Source organism: Halichoeres trimaculatus, unplaced genomic scaffold (assembly GCF_033239565.1).
Source record: "Halichoeres trimaculatus isolate MK-OKI-2021-1 unplaced genomic scaffold, fHalTri1.1 fHalTri1_scaffold_13, whole genome shotgun sequence".
Lineage (NCBI taxonomy): Eukaryota > Metazoa > Chordata > Actinopteri > Labriformes > Labridae > Halichoeres > Halichoeres trimaculatus.
Genome location: NW_027437191.1, coordinates 34,730,068 through 34,753,301, shown reverse-complemented (window position 1 = coordinate 34,753,301; position 23,234 = coordinate 34,730,068). Strand labels below are relative to the sequence as shown.

The window sequence follows — 23,234 nt, the reverse complement described above, 5'->3', positions numbered from 1 at the left end:
GCTAAAACATGAGTTAAAAGCTAAAACATGGGTAAGAGGCTACAGAACAGTCTAAAGGCTCAAACATAAGAAAAAAACTAAAGCATGGGTAGAAAGCTAAAAGACTGGTCAAATGCTAAAACACAGACTAAAAGCTAAAACATGGGTCAAGGCTACAGAACAGGCTAAATCATAGGTAAAAAGCTAAAACATGGGTAAAAAGCTAAAACATGGGTAAAAAGCTAAAACATGGGTAAAAAGCTAAAACACAAAAAAAAGGCTTAAACATAGGTAAAAAGCTCAAACATGAGCTAAAGGCTCAAAGGGCTAAACTGTTAGTGCTAATGTTGCCTCCAACCCACAGTCAGCAGTTATTCTGCAGTGGTCTGTTCAAACTTGAGAGTCTATCAATAAAATGAAGAGCCAGGTTACGTTAGCTCTGCTTGGTGAGGTTGGAGTTGGTAGATGAGCTCTGGTAGGACAGAACCAGGATTCACTAACGTTACACGTTACAGACACGTCTCAGAGCACCGGGCTGTGAGGAGAGAGAAATATAGCAGCTGCTAAACTACGCTACAAACTGACAAAGTTAGCTTGTGGTCAGGTTTCAAAGAGTAGCTCTAGCTAACAGTTTATAAATAGCTGACTTGAACAAAGCTGATCGTCCTGGTGTCTCAGGAAAAGTCGGAGCCTTGTTTGATCAGCGTGTTGTTTCAGAGCCTGCAGTCCCAGATGACGGAGTTCGAGGCCAGTGCTGAGCCTCTGCAGGACTGGCTGAACAGCACAGAGGTCAGAGTTCAGGAGAGCAGCGCTCGACTACACGACCTCCCCGCCAAGAAACAGGAGCTCAGCAAACTGCAGGTACGGGGACGCACACAGGTCCACCACACGCTCCCTGTCTCTGTTTCTGTCTCTGTCTGAGGAGGAGATCCCTGCTTCATCACCTCATCAAACGTCTCAGTCTGTAGCTCCATCCTCATCATCAGTTTCCTGTCTCCTTTCATGTCCCTCTTCAGCTCCCGCATCTGACTCAAGCTCAGCCCGTCATTACACCATAAATTGAATATTAAGTAGATTTTCCGAGGACACTAAATAGTTGTAGCTCTCCATCAGATATGCATCCCTAAAGTGCAATCTCCAATCAGCTGGGACCAGAGAAAGACCTAATTACATTTGTCGAGCACCGCTGGATCAAAATAGAGCTGCGTCTTGACACAATAGTCAGAGGAATGGTCCAGAAATCTAATTAATTCTCCTCCTGTCACAGCTGAAGCGCTGCGTGGCTAAAAGGCCCCTCTCAGGAAGTGATAACAGCCTCTGCCACGTCTGCCTGAGACAAAAAGCAGGAGAGGCACAAAGCGTCGAGAGATAAAACCCACAAAAGAGAAAAAAACACATCAGGCCCATCTCAAAGCTCTGCTCTTATCGTTGATGCTATTTTTGTATTTACTCCGTCGCCCGCCGCAGCGCTTCTCCTCGCTGCCTTTTGTCTGGCCTTGCAATTACATTTCTTCCCCGAGCTCCTCAAGCACAAAACAGGAGGCGCAGGCTTTGGAGTCTGAACCTGTGTTGGCAAAATCCTCCTCACCTTTCCTCACACAAACCCCCGGCTGTGCAGGATTTTATCTTCTGTCTGCGCTGTGATGTCCAGGCGGGTTTTTCTATTAAAGCGGAGCATCAAGAGAAACGCTGCTGATGCTGTTTTTCTCCGTCGCGTCTTTCCTGACGTGCTCCTGCTGCCCTAACTTGTAAAACAACCTTGTTCCTCCTCCTCTCTGCTTCACCTTATTGCTTTCATATTTTTTGCCAATCTATTCCTCACTGCTCTCTGAATTTTATGGCTCTCACACACGCCACCTCCATGACACTCCATCATCTCCTGTTGCTTTGAACCCCGCTCTGCGTCTTCATCTTCATTTCCCACTTTCTCCTGCTCCACCCAGTCCGTGCTGGAGGAGATGGCGGGTCGGGAGGCGGAGCTGGGCCGGCTCAGGGAGCAGGCCCATCGTCTGTGGGAGGGACAGGCTGCCGGCAAGGGCTTTGTCCACCGCGTGTCCCAGCTGTCTGCGCAGTACCTGGCCCTCAGCAACCTAACAAAGGTAACGCTTCCTCCTCTGTGTGCCTGTCTGTGTGTGTCCGGACCGTCTGTGCTGAAGCTGAAGCTGCTGTGTGCTGAAATGTGCTCAAATCAAGAGCTGTAGGAGCTGCCCTGAATGATTCTGCTTATCGACTTGATTCTTAGTAGCTTCACAGGTTTTCTGGGTCAACAACTTTTAATTGAGTTAATAAGTGAATAAGTGTGAAATCAGTCACTAAATCTGGATATCCAGGATGAGGAAAAAATGTATATCACATGAAGTTGATGTGCTGTTTTGTTCTATGTTATTGACTGAAGTAGGCCCTCTAGTGTCTTTAAGGTGTTATAACAATCATTTGAGTTGTTTGGAACCTTGCCGTAGTTATGAAGTCAGCCATGAGCCTGTACATCGCTCTTCTTCCATTTTTCTGCGAGTATTTCGACATTTAGAGTTTTTAGTATCGTTTCCAAAGAGGAATTGTAAAAAGTTTATTTGATGAAAGTTGAAATTCTGTTGTAAAAACAAAGTTCTACCAATGTGTGCTATCTGCTAGCATATCAATGCAATTTCCCATATACGTTAGCAACAAGCTAGCACTCTTTTGTTTACGTTTCTTTTTTGTAATGTTCATCTCTTTAGCCCTGTTTCCACCAAGCAGTTCAATTCGGTTTAGTTTGTATGGGCACCTGACTAATCTGATCTGATCTCAGGAGGTGGAGCTACAGCACTGCAGACTGCTGATTGGTTGAAAGACTTGTCATGAAGACGAAATTGCTGGATGTCTTCATTGTTGCTCTTCACTGTGTCACATTTTTCTTCTTCGTTGGATTTATTAGTGCGGTACATTGTGTCGGGCTGCTATGGCGTCACGCTGTGACAGTGTCACCAAAAATGAGAATTTGATTGAATGAGAGACGTATTATAGTGAATGAAATGAATGAAAGTGCATTTAATAAAACTGAGAGGTTTTCAGTACAATGAAAATAAATCCCTCTTAGAAAATGTAGGATAGGATGGACCTTTTTAAGGCTCTCGTTAAATCCGACTCACTCATTTGATTCATTTAAAACAGCATGGGAGAAACTGGAGAGCAGCATTTCCCTACCTGAGGATAAAGATGGTGGCCCTAACAGTGATGAATGGGTTTATTTTCATCGCCGACTGTTAGCATAGCGCTATTTTTAGTTCCTCTTCCCTGCTAGCCTAAACATAGGTAAAAAGCTAAAACACAGGCTAAAAGCTAAAACATGGGTTAAAGCTAAAATGTGGGTCAAAAGCTGAAACACAGAATGAAAGCAATGACATGGGTAAAAGCTGAAACATTGGTCAAAAGCTAAAACACAGGCTAAAGCTAAAACACGGGGAAAAGGCTACAGAACAGGCTAAAACATGGGTAAGCTCAAAACACGGGTACAAAGCTAAAACCAAGGATAAAGGCGAAAAAACGGTAAGAACTAAAAAAAAATATGCCTAAAGCCTAAAATATGAGTGAAAAGCTAAAACACATCCTAAATGCTAAAACATGGGTAAAAAGCTAAAACATTAGTCAGAAGCCAAAGCACAGGCTCAAGCTAAAACACGGGTAAGAAGCTACAGAACAGGCTAAAACATTGGTATAAAGCTAAAACACAGGCTAAAGGCTAAAAAAAGGGTAAAAGCTAAAAAAAAATGCCTAAAGCCTGAAATATGGGTGAAAAGCTAAAACACAGGCTTAAAGCTAAAACATAGCGAAATAGCTTTAGCAAAGGTAAAAAGCTAAAACGTGGGTCAAAAGCTAAAGCATGGGTTGAAAGCTAAAACAATAATGAAAAAATAATCAGTAATGCATATCAAGCAAACAGTTTAGCATTTAGTTATCTTTCTATATTTAGCTCAAAAAAATGTTAACGCAGGATTTAATTTAGTGTCAGTGTCTTTAATCATCAATCCCCTCTGTAAGAAAAATAACAGTTCTTTATTTCAGTAATATTTTTTAAAGCTACAAGGAGCCACTGCAGAGGAGTCAAAGAGCCACAGGTTGAAGACCCTTGGTTCAGCATAAAGGCTAACGGTGTCGATGGATTAAAACATTGTTCATCGACTCTTAACAGGAACCAGTTTTTGATTCCCGTCCCTACAGTCAGCCTCAGCAGCTGTAGTAATTTCCTGAGCTCAGTAATCTACGTCTTCACTCCAGGAGGTCTCTGTGGTTAAATCAACATAAAAAGGCCAAACCACCTTTCTCCACTTCTCCAGGAGCTGAACGAGTCGGTGCTTCAGACTCTGACCTTTTTTAGGCTCTCGTTAAATCAGACTCACTCATTTGATTCATTTAAAGCAGCATGGGAGAAACTGGAGAGCAGCATTTCCCTACCTGAGGATGAAGATGGTGGCCCTAACAGTGATGAATGGGTTTATTTTCATCGCCGACTGTTAGCATAGCGCTATTTTTAGTTCCTCTTCCCTGCTAGACGTGGAAACAGGAATGTAATCATTTCAAACGGACACTTTGAACCTGCTCCTTCTGTCTCTGCTCCTCAGTCAGACAGATGTTTCAGATCTCTCAGTGATGGCTCCAAACAAAGAGCTGTGTTCAGGCTCTCATGTGTGGGTGGGAAAGTCCCTGGAGGTGTGAGAGAGGACACAAGACTCTGGATCCCAGCTTAAACAGATTGTTATTAAAACACAGAGTGTTTATGCTCATCCTGAGTCCTGGTCCTGGTCCTGGTCTTCAGACCCTGTCCCAGTGAGGTGAAGTGTTTTTACTGAGTCTGTGCTCTGATCCCACAGGACAAGGCCTCCAGGATCGAGCGCATTGTGGGGGAGCACCGCCTCTTCTCCCAGGGCCTCAAAGAGCTCCAGGACTGGGTGTGTGAGGCTCAGAGGGTCCTCGGCACCTGCATCTCCACCACCACGGATAAGGGGGTGTTGGAGGACCGGATGCTGCAGCTCGAGGTAAGAAAGGAGAGGACGGTCGGAGGTTTACACAGTGACTAAAACAGCAACATGGTGTTTAGGTTTTAGTAAAAATCACAGCTAAGGGTGATTCTGATGTAACTCTCCCCAACTGGTTTAAACTAGGGCTGTCATTTTAACGCGTTAATTAGATTGATTAATTACACCGCAAATTAACGCGTTATAAAAATTAACGCAGATTAATCAGGATCCCAAACCCGCGAGGCGTTCAAAGACGCACTTATTTTCAAATGTCTAGCATTTTCAAACCGTTAATTCTACTGGTAAAAAGTGGTGTTCTCGTCAGGTTTTCACATTTCCGACAGTCCCTGAATGTATCACACGTGACGTCAGCAACATGCTTTAAACCGGAGGGAGGGAAACGAGAGGACTGCCGTCCACATCTTGTTTATTCACACGTCCTTTTTGAAAATCTGCAGAAAATCAACCGTTTGCTCAATTCTGTAAAAAACAGATAATTCTTCACTCTTTACTGCATCAAACAAGCCCTGAATGGTTGAAAAATGTTGTGTATTTAAATCTAAATAATTCTTTGAAAATTTGCTTCCATCTTCCTGGTGTCATGTTTCAGCTTGGGGCTGCTCTGCACCAATCAGCAACAGTTTGTGTGTTCAGAGCATGTTAAACTGAGAATACTTCACTTTTCTTTGATCCAAGACTTGAATTAAGTGTTTTGTAAATAGTTCCTCACAGTTTTTAGCCTTTAGCCCTGGTTCTCCTGACCTCATAGAAGGATAGAAGTTCATATTGCAGTGAAAATTGAGTCCACATCGAGTAAAAATGTGACAGAAGCAAAAAACGTCCTAAAAATCAAATCAGCTTATCTTAGGTGCAGGACTGTGTAGATTTTGTAAAGATAGAACCATAACACTTTTTTCATGTGTTCCTTATGCCTCAGGGTACCTAAAAATGTGTTGTATATATTCCCACCTTATTTTAAATGTTTTTTTAACGTCTTTTAATGTAATTTTAATGTCCTGAAATTCAAATTCTTTATTTTGGGACCTTAAGCAGATATGAGATTAAAATGCGATTAATTAGATTAATCAATTACAAATCCTGTGATTAATTAGATTAATTTTTTTAATCGCCTGACAGCACTAGTTTGAATTAAAATCTCTTTTTGCCTCCAACTGATTCAAAATGCAGCAGCTCGGCTTTTAACTGGTTTTAGTGGACGGCTTCACATCGCTCCAGTTTCAGCCTCCTTTCACAGGCCTCCTGTCAGTTTTAGGATGGTTTTAAGATTTTATCGACTAATATTAAAGTGATACTCCGGGATGGAACAAGTTGGGTCCTATCACAAGGTTTAGGGCAGAAATTACCCCTACAGCAGTGGTTTTGTGCAGCAGAAGCCCAGAGCGCTCACACCAAACACCCCCTCCCTGCTCCTCTGCAGGTTTCCTCTGCACTCAGACGGGGCCATATTTTACTTGACCAAAAACACAAATAAACGGACTCCCACCGAAAAAATCTGATATCAGTCTGCATTCACGCTTTATTTAGAGAATTTTCAGCGCGTTACTTTCACACAAAAACACCACTTAATAAGGCTCTAGTTCTCATCGTGTCTCTTCATCCTGACAGACTACCTGCGTTTGTTTGTATCTGGCACGCCGCGCGGACTGATACACTAAGCTGCGAGCGCCTCGTTGCCAGCTGTGGCTCTGCAGCGGAGGTAGCGCCGTTTTATCTTTTATTGTGTTTTTTGCTTATTTTTGCTCAATACTGGACTTTTTTTGACAACAGCTCATGGATATGTCTGTTGGAAGGAGAGTTTCTTCAAGAGAGGAGCTTCTTGCACTACGATGGAGCAAATCTGGAGGATATCAATGGAGTAGTGAGAGTGCCAAATTACAAAAATAAATCTCTATATGAATAAATGAATTAATAAAAAAAGTATATAAGAATCTATGAAATAATAAATAAATAAATAAATAATATATGAAAATATATGAAATAATATATAAATAAATAAATAAATTATAAGAATCTATGAAAAAATAAATAAAACATGAATTAATAAATAGATTATATAAGAATCTATGAAAGAATAAATAAAAAATGAATTAATAAATAAATTGTATAAGAATCCACAAAAGAACAGGCTAATAAAAACAGAAATATAAAGAAAAATCCAAAAAATAAATAGGAAAGTGCTTAATAAATAAATAAGTAAATGAATAAAGACAGAAAGTAGCTAAATGAAGTGATAGTAATCAAAGAATGAAGCCTTAAAAGAAAAGGCTAATAAAAGTATAAATATAAAGACAAATAAATAAAAGTATTTAAATCACATTATAATGTCACTTTAAAAGTGAAGGAAATATGTGCAGTAGGAATGTGGTTGTACGCATGCGCAGAAGGAAACCTCTGTAAACACAACAAATATTCATATTACAATTCTTCTTTGGATGGATTTCAACCATAATGCATTCTAAAATGTTTTCAAGTACTACAGATATTTCCTTCAACACTCTGAATTTGTTATTATCAGCTATGAACAGTGCGACCTCCTGTTCTTGCACTACCATGGAGCAAATCTGGAGGATATCACCCAGGGGCGTCACTGGACCTGATACTGTACTGGGGCACACCTGGGGCACAAAGAATTCATGAGCGCGTGCAGAAAAAAAACATATTCAGCACTTATTTATTATGATTAACTGTCGCCTCAGACAACCTTTACAACTAACATTTATCAAATCTGCAAGTGGGGTAGTTTACACGTTCACCTACAGCGGTGTGACTCGGTGGGCGCCAAACAGCAGGAGAAATATCAGGCATGGTGTCTCAGAGAGTGAAAGGTCCACATGTGTGTCTCATACGCTGAGTTTGTGAGGCTGGAGAGGAAACTTCACAACGACTCGCAGTTGGACGGAAACGGACATGTGTGTCCGGTTGGGATTTCAAAATAAAGGCGTACATTAAAGATCACGATGATGACGATGTTTAGACTTTCCATCGATGTGATTGGATCATTGCTTAACCAATTGATGTATCGATGTATATCGATGGATCATTACACCCCTAGTAGTGACATGTTTTGGTCCAAAAAGCCAATAAATCAAGCACAGCAGCATTGTTTCCAGGCTCTCATAGCCCCTCTGTTCAGAACGCTCTGATTTAGTGGGCGTGGCCTTCATATGTAAATGAGCCACCGCTGATACCGCCCCGCTCTTCCACGTCACTGAGAGCGGCGCCACGAGCTCCGAGTGCACAATGTTTAGAAAACAGAGAAGCTCGTTTACCGTAACATTACAGGCTAAAACAACAGGCTAACTGCAGCTAAAGTTAGCATCCTGAAGCTAACACAGAGACAGGGGGGACACTGAGGAAAAGCTCTTCCATCTGCTCCACAGCACACAGCATTTAAAATACTCACATTTCCAGGGTCCCAGGTTTGTTGGAGGATGGTTGGTAATGCGCCTGGATTCAGGACCAGTCTATTGGCTAGCCCTCTGTTGGACTGTCCAAAGTTGGAAAAGCAGTCGGCCGTGAAGTGACTAGCACACACATGCTCAGTTTTACTGAGTGTAGCTGGAACATTTCCTGATAAATGAGCTCTAGACACTTAGTCTGTCTTCTTCTGAGATGGGAAGCTTGAGCATGGAGCTATGTGGCTGTTTACAGCCAAAAACAGAGCAGTGATGGCTCTTCAACTTTGGCTTTCTCCTCCCCACTGCTGGACCAATCAGGTCAGACTTGCTCCTGATTGGTCAAAAAAGGGAATCGCTGACGTCTGCAAATCCCCAAAATCCAAACAGCTGGTTTTAGGTCAGGATTTTACATTAACAAGCTCTACTAAGAACAGGTTTGGTCATTAAATATCACATTTTGTGGGCTTGGAGGACAGACAAAGACCCACACATTTCACTGAAAGACTTAATAAAGTGATTTTTACAGAATATGGGACCTTTAAAACTACAGGTGGTGGAGCTTTCTCCATAAAGAGAAACGGCGTGCAGTCAGACTTTTTTCCTTTGAGTCACTTTTTCAAAACTCAATCTACAGGTTTGCTTTTATGTGATACAGTCTCTTTGTCCTTTATCTCGTCTTTTATCTTTCATCTCTTATATTTCAATCTTACATCTGTTTTACTCTCTTGTTAGCGTCTTTAGTGTTTTATCTCTTGCTCATTATTTTATCATCACTTGTTTTATCATTATTCTATTATTTCTTTTTCTATTAACACTCTTCGTTTTGTCTTTTTATATTTTATGCTCTCTTTTCTGCTCTCAACCATTTTTTATTTCCTTTTTTTCTTGCTGATTGGTGTTTTTAGCTTTTATTTATTCTGGGTTCATATGAAACGTCAGTTTTTCTCAGACTGTCTCGACTGAACTGAGCCTTTGTTTGACTTTTTGTGTCTTTTTTATGTCCTGACTTTAAACTTCTGTTTTTTTAATTTTTATTATTGTTATAAATCACTGGAGATTTAACCTCCACCCGTCTGTCTGCGGATGTCTGCAGGCGCTGCTCGCAGCTCGTCAGGAGCGAGAGATCCAGCTGAAGATGCTCCTGACGCGAGGAGAGGCCGTCCAGAGGAACACCTCCGCTGAGGGGGTCCCAGTGATCCGCAAACAGATCCAGGACCTCAAGGACTCCTGGGACTCTCTGCTCTCTGCCTCCATCCAGTGTAAAAGGTCGTGATCATTAATTAACCTGCTGGTTAACGGGTAAACGGGCTCAGGTGAGTGTGTGTCAGTGTGTGTTAACGCTGTTGCTCCTGTGCCACAGTCAGCTAGAGGGCGCTCTGTCCCAGTGGACCAGCTACAAGGAGGACGTGGGTCAGTTTGTGCTGTGGATGGACCGCGTGGAGGAGACGCTGAGCGGCGCCGACAGACAGTACTCTGAGATGAGGGACAAGACGGCCAACCTGGGAAAGACCAAGGTGCCGCGTCGCTGCGTCTCTTTGTTCACGTGAACACCAGCGAATCAGACGCTCAGTGTGTTTTCATTTCTCTCCAGCTCCTGTACGAGGAAGTCCTGAGTCACAGCAGTCCGTTAGAGACCATCGCCACCAAGAGCTCCAACATGTCGGAGCACGCCGCCACCCAGCAGGAAGTGCAGCAGCTGCAGAGCAGATACAGCGCCCTCAAAGAAAAGGCCAAGGTGCTCGCATTCGACCTCACGACTGTTTTTATTTATTTCCTGTTGGTCTCTTTGTGTCATCAATCTCAGCACCACCTGTCACAGCTGCTGCTTGTTTCTCCACGTGTTGTTTTGCAGGGCGCCGTGGGTAAAGCCAAAGGTCTGGTGCTGGTCCACCAGGAGTACCAGAGGGGGTTACACGTCTTTGAGGACTGGCTGGAGCAGGAGCAGGCCTCGCTGGCCTCGCTGGCCCACCCCGAGGGGAGCATAGAGACGTTGGAGAAAACGCTGGAGCAGCTGCAGGTAGAAGAAGAAACTCGCTGTAACCACACCTTCCTCTCCTCGTCTTCATCGCCTCAGCTGAACCTCTGCTCCGTGTCTCTGCAGCGCCTGCAGGAGCACTGCTCCACCGGCCAATCGCTGCTCTCCGCGGTGCTGAGCAGCAGGGAGAGGGTGATCCCCTGGGGGATCCCTCAGATCGAGGACCGGGCGCTGGACACGGCGCAGCGGGAGTGGGGGGCCTACCAGGGCCGCCTGGAGGAGACCCAGACCCAGCTGAGCTCCACGCTGACCCGGCTGAAGCAGATGGGCCAGAGGTTCCTGAGCCTGGCTCAGTGGCTGGAGGAGACGGAGAAGGTGGTCACCGTCAGGCGCCACCGCAGGTCGGACCGGGCCACCAAGGGGACGCAGCTGAAGAAACTGCAGGTCAGAGAAAAACAACTTGTTACTCGGTGAAATAAGAATAGAATAGAATAGAATAGAATAGAATAGAATAGAAAATACTTTATTTATCCCCGAGGGGAAATTCAGGAGTCACCGCAGCATTTAAGAAAACAAAAGTAAGAAAGAGTATAGAAAGTGCAAAAAGGTCCATAAGAAATTAGATGACGACATCCCGTCCACCACTCGTCCACCACTCTCCAGCCCAGCCAGTCTCCACCTCCACAGGGTCCAGGACTGAGCCTCCCCAGCAGTCTGTTCAGTCTCTGTCTCCTGGATCCTGTCTGCTCACAGCAGGTGAAGCTCCTCCGATGTGTCGCGGCGTCCGATGTCAGCTCCGTCAGCCACGTCCGTGAACAGCACGATGCCGCTGGGTTAGCACAGCTAGCTCATCCATCCCCCAGAGCTAGATCCCACGTTCCCAACAACGATGGATGGAAGGACAGGTCCACGTCGTCACCTCCCAGCTCACATCCGAGAACCAGCACGTCGTCCTCACCTCCTCCTCCTCAGCTCGAGGGAAATCATCAAGCCCTACACTAGTTAGCATTGACATGCTACAGGCTGCTAACAGCTGATTTCGCATGTAAACAATGCAGTCATGGTTACATGTAGGATCTCCAGACAAACACAGGAGAAAAATAGTAAAAAATATCGCCGAAGCCACAAAAAGTTTGGTGTCCATGACCGACAATGAACCACACAAAGCGATGATCCACTCCAAATACAAAGATGACAAAAAAGAGACGAAAAAAATTACAAGAAACGGACAAAGAAGAGAGAGCTGCTGCAACAGGCAGCTACTTGGGCAGCGCCTAGCAACCAACAAAGAAGAACGAAGAAGCAGTGGATTTAAGATTCACTGTAATGAAATGTTCTCAAAGTGTGTGAGAAAGTTTTAAAAACACGTTAGTGAATAAACTCCTCTGACCAACCATGAATGGACTATGAACCATGCTGTTGTCATAATTCCAACTTTATCCATGGACCCTGAATGCAGCTGTGACCTTCAGGTGTGTCAGGCTTAGCTTTGTGTGCTAAATAAGAGGTCAAGTAGCATTCCTGAGTCATTAAAGGAGCTGTTTTATCTGAAGGTAGCATTGTGTTGTTGTCTGAACTAAATGCTAACGCTAACATTAAACTGTTTATCTGCTACAGTGTGTGTTAACTGTTATGTGTTAAAAATCAAAGACAGAAACTTCTGGTCTATGCTCTGTGGTTTTTCTTTCTTTGCACGCTTTTATATAAAATTTCAAGAAGTTTTGTCTTGAAAACTTTTTTTGGGATTAGTCCTTCGCCGTCGTCTACCGTCTCTGACAGGATTTGAGCCGCAATCGAGGCCACACACTGTTAAAGCTAGCTAGCTTGTTTCTGATTCTTCTGCTGTTTCTGTTTCCTTATTGTCTGAATCTGTTTAGTAAAGAACAGAGATAGATCTATACACACTGGGACTCAGGGGTAAAATAACCTGACGGGAACATCCCTGTGTGCTTTATTCAACTTTACAATCTCCACTCAATTTAATATCTGAAAACATACTAAAACGTTTTTAATACAATTGTGAATTAATTCAGACAGTAAGGGGTTAACAGATGTTGTAACTCATTTTATTGATGAGTTAATCCACTCCGTGTCTACGTCCTGATATTTTTAAACAATCCTGAGCTACACTGACTCTGTGTCCTCTGTGAACAGGGCGGTCTTGAAGCGGTGCTTGCGCGGCAGGGGGAGGTGGACGGCCTCTCCTCTCTGGCCCAGCAGGTCCTGGAGGAGACCTACATCAGCAGCCGCGTCAGCGTCACTGCCACCCAGCTCACCGCCCGCTACCACTCCCTGCTGCTCAACATACAGGTGGGTAGAGACGGGGATTATACCATTTCATCAATGATGATGCCATGATCGATTCATTTTTTATTGATTCCCTCATCAATGCCTTTCTTTGATTCAAAAAAGTAGTAGAAGCAGCAGAGATACTCTACCGTTGTTATCGTAAAAATAATCAATGACTAAATATTTGAGTCAATATCAGCAGAAGGGTGGCTTTGTTTGAGTGGGTGGCCAGGGTTCAGCCTGTTTCCGTCTCTATCCACCATCCTCTTGTCTCAGAATAAAGATATGAAAAACCCCCCAAAAATAACTTTAAAAAGAGAAAAAATAGTAATACGTTGTGGAGTCTGGGAAGCGTTGGGCTTATGTTAACACATAGAAACCCTACATGCCATGTGAGACGGGGCAGCAGCGGCTATTCGATGGCGTTCCCTGTTGACGGATGTTGAAGTGTGTTGCTGGTGTTTCCACCTTTGTGTGTTATCACTGTTTCACAAACGTTGGACATCGAGCTGTTGTCGTCTTTCTTAGAATAATGAAGCCACGCTTTAGATCCTTTCTTCCTACTGTTGGTATTGTCTCCTGTGTTTTTTTCCTCGAGGTCTCTGTTCACGTCGGCGTAGACTGGCTCATGAGACCGTTTTTTAAGCCACCCAGAAGAAAAGAATCGTCAAGGGAATCATTAAGATAAACTGTAAATGATGTTGATGGATTAAACCGGTGGAACCGGTTCTCAACAGGAACCAGTTCTCGATACCCATCCCGTCAGGAGAGGGCGCTCTCAGGCGTCTGCTCCTTGGTGATTGGGTAATCTTTTTTTAATACTTTTTATTGTCATCATGTTTTACCTTCAATACTAATCTTTTTTAAATTCAATCCAAGGATGACAATATTTTACATTTCTGTAATTGATGTAGTGTCGGAAAAAAGTGTCCCCCAACTGTGACAATAAATAAATTGGAACATAAATAAGTCACTAATTAAAAAAAAAGAGGCAGCGACAACAGCAACAAAGAGGAAGAGAGAGAAAGAAGAAAAGGAAAAAATGAGACATTAATGATACAGAATACAAAGATATATGTATTACAGCTATTCAAAATAACTAGAAGTAATATTAAAGTATCATGGCTCTGTGCTACTAAAGAAAAAAAAAAAGAACAATTTCATCATTTTTTCCTTCACTAAGATCCTCTCCCCTTTCTCCAAAGTATTTGATATCTTTTTTTCTTTCTTTTTTTTTTATTCTATTTTTTCTCATTTTTCCCCCAAGAAAAGAAAGGAAAAAAGAAAGAAAAAAAGAATTTAAAAAAGAAAGGAAAAAAAGCAAGAAAAAAGGAAAAAAGAATAAAAAAGAAAAAGAAAAAGAAAGAAAAAAGAAAAGAAAGGAAAGAAAGAAAAAAGAAAAAAAAAGAAGGAAAAAAAGAAAAAGAAAAAAAGAAGAAAGAAAAAAAAGAAAAAAGAAAGAAAGAAAGAAAAAAAGAAAGAAAAAAAAGAAAGGAAAAAAAGAAAAAAAAAAGAAAAAAAGAAGAAAGAAAAAGAAAGAAAGAAAGAAAGAAAAAAAAGAAAGGAAAAAAAGAAAAAGAAAAACAGAAGAAAAAAAAGGAAAAAAGAAAAAAGAAAGAGAAAAAAGAAAAAAGGGGAAGAAAAGAAGAAAAAAAGTATTTGATTCGTTACAGAAAAACAAAATACAAAACACAATAGTTATGAATTAAAAAAGAAAATAGGTTTATATGGTGCAAGGATAGAACTTTAATTTCTGTCTTTTAGAGACTGCGGCGTTTCTGTGTTTTCCACGGTTTGATCAGCTTTGTTACTGAGACTCAGAGAGTCTGTGGAGGACCCACCGTGGGGTCTGTACCAGCTCCTGGTCTCTCCGTGGACCTGTCTGCTGAGAGTCTGGACTTTGTTCCTCTAACACCCACTGAAGTGGCTCTGGGACCTGGTCCTGTGGAGCCCCCTTCACTCAGACCCGGCCTCTCTATTTGTCTGCTCCTCTGGGGGGGGGGCTAAAGGGAAATCAATGCCCCCCCCCCGGTCCGGGGCTAACGCTGTAATTAAACGCTACAGAAGGCAATCTCACACCCCACGCCAGGAGCGGGGAGCTCTGCCCGCGCTGCATTGATTTTTACACCTTTGGTAACACATCTGAGCGCGTGTGTGTGTGTGTGTGTGTGTGTGTGTGTGTGTGTGTGTGTGTGTGTGTGTGTGTGTGTGTGTGTGTGAGCCCTGACTCCTTTGTTTCTTCCTAACACTCCTTCCTGTCTGAGATGAACTGTGCGTATGCTAACAGTCACGCCGCGGCGTGCACGCTCGTAGCGTGGATTCCTGTAATTACTGCGTGTGAAGTGGGGGCCGTACGGCGTGCGGCGTGAAGCTGCTACCTCTGTCTGCTGAGGAAAGGTGTGCACTCAGCACTATCAGCTAATTGGAGCTTCTCACCGCAGGATTTAGAGTTGAGTGAATAATGAGTGGAGGCTGCAGAAAGCTCTCCATCCCTGATATTGACTCAAAGCTCAGTCAAGTGGATAATGTGCCAAAAAACATGAAGCCCCTCCACCTGGCAGCGCAGCGTTTGGTATTCAGGAGGAGGAGGAGGAGGAGGAGGAGGAGGAGGATATTTTCTGTTTTGATGGTCGATCAGGGAGCCGTGGGTCTCTGGGGCCAGAGGAGAAACTGAGGAGAAAGTCTCAGACTCTGATCCTGTTTGTTGATTTCTCCCCTGGTCTGAGTAACAGTAAAGATCTGAGTAACAGCTTGAAGCTGTGAAAAGAAAAGGTTCATGTTGTTGAACCAAGGTTATCTCTCTAAATGCTGATCAGATTTCCAAGTTCTGCAACATTTTTCTAAAATGTACCTGAAGGTGACGCCAGGATTGAGAGCAAAGCATGTTTTCATTTTCTGATGAAACCTACGGTGGCCAGTGGGTGTCAGACGATTTGCAAGAGCAAAAACACAAATGCAAACGCCACAGCACAACAAATTTAAAACTAAGAGAGGTCAGTTATCCCAACGGACAGATAAGTTGTCAAAGTAAGTCAATCATTTTCTCTTTGAACTTTAGCTTTGATAAATAAATCTTCGAAGGCACAGACTGTATAGAGTGGACAGCGTCTCTGAGCAGTAGAGACTGTGAGGGATTCTGGGAGAATCTGAGTGGAGCTGGGTCACAAAAATAATAATATTTATTTTTCTTTGAGAGTCTAATCACTTCCTGACTCTACCTCCAGACATATTTTACAATCCTCGATAGAAATACACGAGAATGTCAGCTGTCAATCATCGTAAACGTGACATAAAGCTTGTTTTTAGCCTCGAATAACTAATGAAAACAAAACTTTTCAGAAAAAAGAGGACTTGGATACAGGCAGCCACATGATATCTTCAAATCACCACAACAATCAGACGTGAGAAACATTTCTACCAGGTGGATTAATTTTTTAAAGTTTGACCACAGCCCATCTGGAATGACTGGGGAGATGGATTTTTTGACCTATACTGCAGCCAGCCACCAGGGGGAGCAGTTTTTGAGACCTCACTTCAAGCTGAGCAAGCGGTCATTTTTTTTTTAAAGTCTATAGCGGCATAATAACAGGAAATGCTTTGTAGACCAGACCGCCTCAATTCAGTTCGGTCTTTGCGGTCTACGCAGGCTACGAAGGCCGGGTCCTCTGAAGGCTACAGCCTACGGAGGCTGCGGCCCTTGAATTGAGACACAACTTGTGTTTGTAGGGGTCCCACCTTGTGGTCTCCTTCATGGTTCTCATATTTCTTTTATTTACTGGTAATGTGTCTTATTTTAAGCTTCATGAATCAGTCATGTCATAATGTTAGCATTAAAGCTATATTTACTGCAGCTGAAGGCAAAGAAGAAAACAATCATTTGATTACTTTAACACTTTTCTGTGTCTGTTAGGAAAACTTGTAACGACCCAACCCTTAACGAGTCAGCGTTAAAACACTCAAGGGGAAACTTTTAGGAAACTGATAAATTCTCCCAAAAAGGCGTATTTAGGCAGACCAAATAATTGAGGTTAAACAAATGAAACCAATGAACTCTCACAAGACGTGTTTAAATCAAACTAAAGTTTACCCTTTAATCAACATCAAAGAATGAGTCTCCTGCACACCCGGCGCGTGATGAAACTCAAACTTAAATATTTTCTCAAACAGAGCCCCAAACACAGATATTTCCCTCTATAAATAAAGCAAAAATTCCTCCCTAACGAAAATTATCCCGCTTGTCCTCTTCAAGTCCTTTTAAAATGTCTTTCAGGCAGTTTGTGGGTCCACTTTCCCTGACGCCATGTCCTCCTTTTATAATTTCATCCTTTATTTTATTTTCTTTCTTGACCATAAACCAACTCAGGAAACATTACAACAGGTACCCCGTCCTACCTTACATTTTTTCTAACAGGGATTTATTTTCATTACATACTGAAATCCTTTCATTCATTTCAACCACAACAACACTTCCCTCATTTAATCAAACTTTCGTTTTTGGTGACACTGTCACAAACTGACCTCTTATCTTCTGCTGTCAGACCTGAAAAATGTCTTGTTTTAAGTCATTCAAAGACAAAAATGAGGTTTGAATAAGATTAAGATTAAGAGTTAAAAAGAAAAAAAATCAGCCAAAGGAACAAGAGAAATGTGTGCGAAAATTTTTCTCCTGTCCCATTGGTTTGTAACTTGGGATTCGTCTGAAAAAATGTCCCTCACAGTTTCCAGGAGCCCAAAGTCAACTCTCGTAAATCAGACAGCTCATGACCCCTGAAACGCTGACTTAAACCTTTCTCCTCCTTCTTCCTCCTTCTTCTTCAGGACACCATCAAGCAGCTCCAGGAGGAGCTAAAGAGCATCGAGGAGGCTGAGAGCCTCTGCGCCTCCTTCACCGACTGGCTCAGCTCCACCCAGAAAAGCTTCGCCGCGTTAACAGACTGCTCCGAGCCTCTGGACCGCGCCGCCATGGAGAGGAAGATGAAACGATTGGAGGTAAAGATCATCTGACCTGCACCAAACGGTTCAACCTGCAGTTACTGTGGCGTCAATACACCGTCTGAACAGGCTACGATAAACCACAGCAGCTGTGGATTTTACAAACTGATGACTTAGCAGGAGAATCTCATTTTCTGCCAGGCGACATACGCGACCTGCTCGTAGCATCACGGGGACACGTTTCCTGGCAGCCACAATGTGCCCGGTTAATGAAATATACATGAAACTGCCTGAAAGTCTTTGGAGCTGTAATATCTGACTGAAAGGAGTCGGTGGAGTGACACATGTGTCCGACTTCCTGTCTGAGAGAAGTGGCTCTGCTGAAACACACACACACACACACACACGGCAGTAAACAGGAAATCAGCGCTGTGGCGCCCGGCGTAGCTCATGGTTAGCGTGCGTGGAGGGTAGGATGAGTGAGTGAGTGCATCGATCGGCTCTTTATGAAGACAAAGCTGCTCCTGCTGGAGAGGAGGCGCAGTGTAGGGAGAGACCTCCCACTGTGAAGCGGAGGATGAAGGAGCGCCGGTGTCAGGAGCCTGCTGGCACAGACGCTGTAATTGATGCAGTGCCCTTACCGCTCCATATCACACACACACACACACACACACACACACACACACACACACACACACACACACACACTCCTCTAACACTCGTTTCGTACCAGAAAACACGTCCAAACTCCTAATGAACGAGCTTCAGGAACCTCCCAGACCAACCAATCCTCTGCTTCTTCCTCCACGTTGCGCTTCGTCTCATCTCTTTGTCTCCTTCGCCGGCGTTTTGCAGAAACACACACGTTCACACTCCATCATCTGGTGTGGGCTTTGCGGTAATCCCACTCTGGGATCGATGCTCTGCCTCTGCGTAGGGACTGAAGACGTTCTGTCGCCGCGTGTGTCCTTCCAGCTCGGATGATAACCCTCCAACGCTCCATCACCGGCACCTCGTCCTCCTGTAGGGAGCGCCGCGGGCCTTTCAGCCTGCCGCCATCATTATACATCGACACAAAGGCTCGTAGTCAATAATAATGTCAAGGGCCACTAGTTGGATTCAGACTTCATTTGATGCTGAGTGGAGACGCTGTAAAGCAGTCATACAGCACTGTCAGGTCCTGAAAGGTGTCAGGTCCTGAAAGGTGTCAGGTCCTGGAAGGTGTCAGGTCCTGAAACCAAAGGCCAGAGGCGCCGTTTGAGGCAGAAACCTTTTCTCCTCACCTCTTATTCATCTTTGAATCTTTATATTTCTTTTTTGGGGGGTTTTCATTTCAGCAGTGGTTTCTCCTTCCTCTAACAAAGCCCCACTCCTCTGCTCCAAGTATTTCATATTTCACTGGTGTTTGATTCGTTTCTAAAGGTTTATTCTAACTTTGCTGCTTCTTTATTCACACAATCAGAGTTTCAATTATAAATGATAACAGAGCAAAAATGATCTTATATTAGGGATCTAGTTTTACACTTCCTACACAGGCTAAAAGTTAAAGAGGTAAGCCTTCTTCACATAAAAACCAGCTTGGGACCAGCAGCAGTAGAGACTGTGAGGGATTCTGGGAGAATCTGAGTGGAGCTGGGTCACAAAAATAATAATCTTTTTTTTTTCTTTGGAGAGTCTAATCACTTCCTGACTCTACCTCCAGACATATTTTACAATCCCTGAAAAAAATACACGAAAGCGTCAGCTGTCAATCATCGCTAACCATTACATAAAACCTTGTTTTTAACCTCGTATAACTAATGAAAACGAAACTTTTCAGAAAAAAAGAGGACTTGGATACAAGACAGCCAAATGATATCTTCAAATCACCACAACAATCAGACGAGAGAAACATTTCTACCAGGTGGATTAATTTTTAAAGTTTGACCACAGCCCATCTGGAATAACTGGGGAGATGGATTTTTTGACCTATACTGCAGCCAGCCACCAGGGGGAGCAGTTTTTGTGGAGACCTCACTTCGAGCCGAGCAAGCAGACGTCCATTTTTTTACAGTCTATGATAGATATTTGGCTTAGCAACCTGAAGGTCACTGGTTCAAGTCCCAGCATTCGGGATGTGTGATACCACTTTTTATGCAGACTGATACCAGTACAAGTACTCCCTCTTGAGTACTCGGTGATACCGAGTACTGCTTCTACTAGTACTTTTGATAGTAAGATTTTGATTAACAGTGACAGATCATTTTGATCAAAGACAGCACAGTCACTCTGACATTAAGTCCAAATAAAACACAAACAGCTCTCTCTAAGTTAAGATTTTTTGATAAATGAATTTGATAAATAAAAAAATATATATTAAAAGTGCACAATAAAACTAACAACTGTCAGAGTTTTAGTATTTTTAAAGTAAACTAAAGAGCAAATTAAAAAAGTCTAACTGTTAACTCTTCCTGGTTCATTCATATTGTCTGAACAGGAGCTGGCCCACATTTGCCGTGGTGTTTAACCACAGAAACTAGCAGCTACTAGTGGCGAGGAGGACCTGGCTCAACATAAGATTTTTTTGCCGAGAGTATCTGCTGCCTTCATGAGTACTGATACCTTAAAAAAAGGCTGGTATCGGCCTGATACCAGCCTTTTTTCAAGGTATCAGTACTCGCCATCCCTACCCAGCATGGACCAAGGTTGCTAGAGTTGCTGTTCCTTGAGAGTCCTCTTGAGGCTGACTGCAGAAAGACCAGAAACCACATACACACCAATTCAAAAATTATATTATATTATGAAAGATCTACACTAAAAGTTGATGGCTAGCTTGAGTGCTAATATCCAAGCTAATAGTGCCTTGACAGTTATCAGATTTGCTGCTTTGAGTTTAGCTTTAGAAAGCTTAAAGGTTTTTTCACAGAGTTGTGCAGACTCTTCCTACTGAATCCATCCTGATGCTTGTTATGATGGATTTTCTTCAGTCTCCTTCAGGGCGTAAAGATGATGTAAACAGAGCTATCTGCAGCTGACGGGGTCACCTTAGCTGTATCCTAGCTCTGCTGGTAAACCGTGTAACTGATGAACGTGGCTGTCAGGGCTGCAGGAGATGCTGATGATGATGAAGGATCCTGAGAGCTAATAAAGTCAGAGAGAGGGGGATGCTGGAGCTCATCATTTACGCTGGTGTGAAAGGTGCTTGACACGGATAATTGGGGCTGACATGCTCCATGACAGTTAACAGCACAGAGGGCTCCCTGTGTTCAGGAGCTCGTCTGTAATGTTCAGCAGACCGAGTGTATGTTCACGGTGTCAGAAAATCAGCTGAATGAGATGAAACAGGTCTGCAGCTTCCATCAGTGGTTATTTTCAGAGACCACATGTTCATGCTTCTGAATATGATTTTATGTTTATTAAAACAAGCTGAAGCTGAAGTGAACTCTGAGCATTTTTCATTTACTGTTTAATTTAACGTGTTTAAACGTAAAGATATAATGTAAAGAGCTGCCTCAAAATTTTATGTTAGGTCAAATAATTGTAGTTATTAAAGCACTAACATTAGTGATCTTAGCTAAATAAGATTCTTGTGTCAATCCTTGTCTTAGTTAGGTTGATTTAGACTTGTTAGTTATCCTAACTTCTTCAGGTAGTTGTTTGGAATAATTCATCAATTTCAACAAAACAAAAACTTTTCAGGCTTTTTTACCTTTCATTTTTTATTTAATCTACATTATATTTATTAGTTTAATTCTTAAGGTTGTTGTTTAATATAATGACTAAGTTACCGGTTACAACTGGTTAGTGCCGTCAAGTTCGAACAGCAGGTTCGTGCCGTGCAGAACAGACAGTCGATCTGTGCCATGAAGCACAGACAGTTGATCCATGCCATGAAGCACAGACAGTTGATCCATGCCATGAAGCGTAGACAGTTAATCCATGCCATGAAGCACAGACAGTTGATCCATGCCATGAAGCACAGACAGTTGATCCATGCCATGAAGTACAGACAGTTGATCCATGCCATGAAGCACAGACAGTTGATCCATGCCATGAAGCGTAGACAGTTGATCCATGCCATGAAGCACAGACAGTTGATCCATGCCATGAAGTACAGACAGTTGATCCATGCCATGAAGCGTAGACAGTTGATCCATGCCATGAAGCACAGACAGTTGATCCATGCCGTGAAGCACAGACAGTTTATGTGTGCTGTTAAGCACAGACAGTTGATCCGTGCCATGAAGCACAGACAAATGATCCATGCTGTGGAGCACAGACAGTTGATCCATGCCATGAAGCACAGACAGTTGATCCATGCCATGAAGCGTAGACAGTTAATCCATGCCATGAAGCACAGACAGTTGATCCATGCCATGAAGCACAGACAGTTGATCCATGCCATGAAGTACAGACAGTTGATCCATGCCATGAAGCGTAGACAGTTGATCCATGCCATGAAGCACAGACAGTTGATCCATGCCGTGAAGCACAGACAGTTTATGTGTGCTGTTAAGCACAGACAGTTGATCCGTGCCATGAAGCACAGACAAATGATCCATGCTGTGGAGCACAGACAGTTGATCCATGCCATGAAGCACAGACAGTTGATCCACGCCGTGAAGCACAGACAGTTGATCCATGCCATGAAGCACAGACAGTTGATCCATGCTGTGTAACACAGACAGTCGATCCATGCTGTGAAGCACAGACAGTTTATCCACGCTGTGAAGTACAGACAGTTGATCCGCGCTGTGAAGCATAGACAGTTAGTATTTACTATGCAGCTAAGACAGTCTTTCACCACTTGCACTAGTTATAATGTACAATAGGGTGTCATATCGACAGTGTACCCTCTTTTCTTATGGTGACATTAGTTGTAAAATTTACTGAGGCATTACTGAGGGTGACAACAGCTGTTAGGGCTCAATTCACAAAGGCATTCTGGGTAATCACTTGAAAGCTGTAGCTTTACATCAAGATGTGCTGATAATTAGGAAACAAAGTGCAGCAGCTGCAGACCTCTGACCCTGTGCCCACCTGAACTCTTTTGTTGTCAAGTTGACGTGCATCACTGATTTATGTGTCCATATATTTTCAAATTGAAATTTTTTTTTCATAGTTGAGACGATGAAGTTATAATTAAGTGTTCATTCCAGAAATCTTTTGTCGTATTGATGTCGAATAATATGATAGAAAAATGTGAAAAATCACATTTTACAGTGTGTGAAAACCTTTCTGGAGGTTTAACGTTCCTCATGTAGTCGTCAGTCGAACAGACATCAGGAAAGCTGCTCAGGTGGATACCCAGCGTCAGGTGTGAGATGAGAACATGCTGATATTATTATATATAATGAGTCAAACGAAATCTTCCCCAAATGGAAATCACCACAGACGCCTAAGTTTAGCGCACATTAACCCTCTCGTCTGAGCCGCGTGGAGCGTTTTTATGGCGTCGTTCAGCAGGAGCATCAGCGCAGAGCCTGAAAGGATGAACTCACCCAGAGCTTCATAATAAGCAGGAAACAGGGACGTGTGCTAACAGACACCGGTCCTGTTATATTATATTATCAACAGCGGTGGCTGGGGGTCCGGGTTGCTGCAGTGTGAAGCCACTCTCCATTCAGCAGTAATAGACGGATGATGAAAGCTGGATGACGTCCCGCC

General features: G+C 43.1%; 1 protein-coding gene across 2 annotated transcripts in view; it reads left to right on the top strand.

The window, feature by feature from the left end:
• The window catches only part of syne1a (spectrin repeat containing, nuclear envelope 1a), a 220,262-nt gene that overhangs the window by 109,946 nt on the left and 87,082 nt on the right, over nucleotides 1-23,234 (top strand). For both annotated transcript variants that reach the window (XM_074685622.1, XM_074685621.1), the window contains exons 58-67: nucleotides 697-840; nucleotides 1,923-2,078; nucleotides 4,827-4,991; nucleotides 9,486-9,658; nucleotides 9,753-9,906; nucleotides 9,984-10,127; nucleotides 10,245-10,409; nucleotides 10,494-10,811; nucleotides 12,522-12,677; nucleotides 17,475-17,645. In XM_074685622.1, the coding sequence (XP_074541723.1) occupies nucleotides 697-840; nucleotides 1,923-2,078; nucleotides 4,827-4,991; nucleotides 9,486-9,658; nucleotides 9,753-9,906; nucleotides 9,984-10,127; nucleotides 10,245-10,409; nucleotides 10,494-10,811; nucleotides 12,522-12,677; nucleotides 17,475-17,645 (1,746 nt within the window). The remainder of the gene's footprint in view (nucleotides 1-696; nucleotides 841-1,922; nucleotides 2,079-4,826; nucleotides 4,992-9,485; nucleotides 9,659-9,752; nucleotides 9,907-9,983; nucleotides 10,128-10,244; nucleotides 10,410-10,493; nucleotides 10,812-12,521; nucleotides 12,678-17,474; nucleotides 17,646-23,234) is intronic.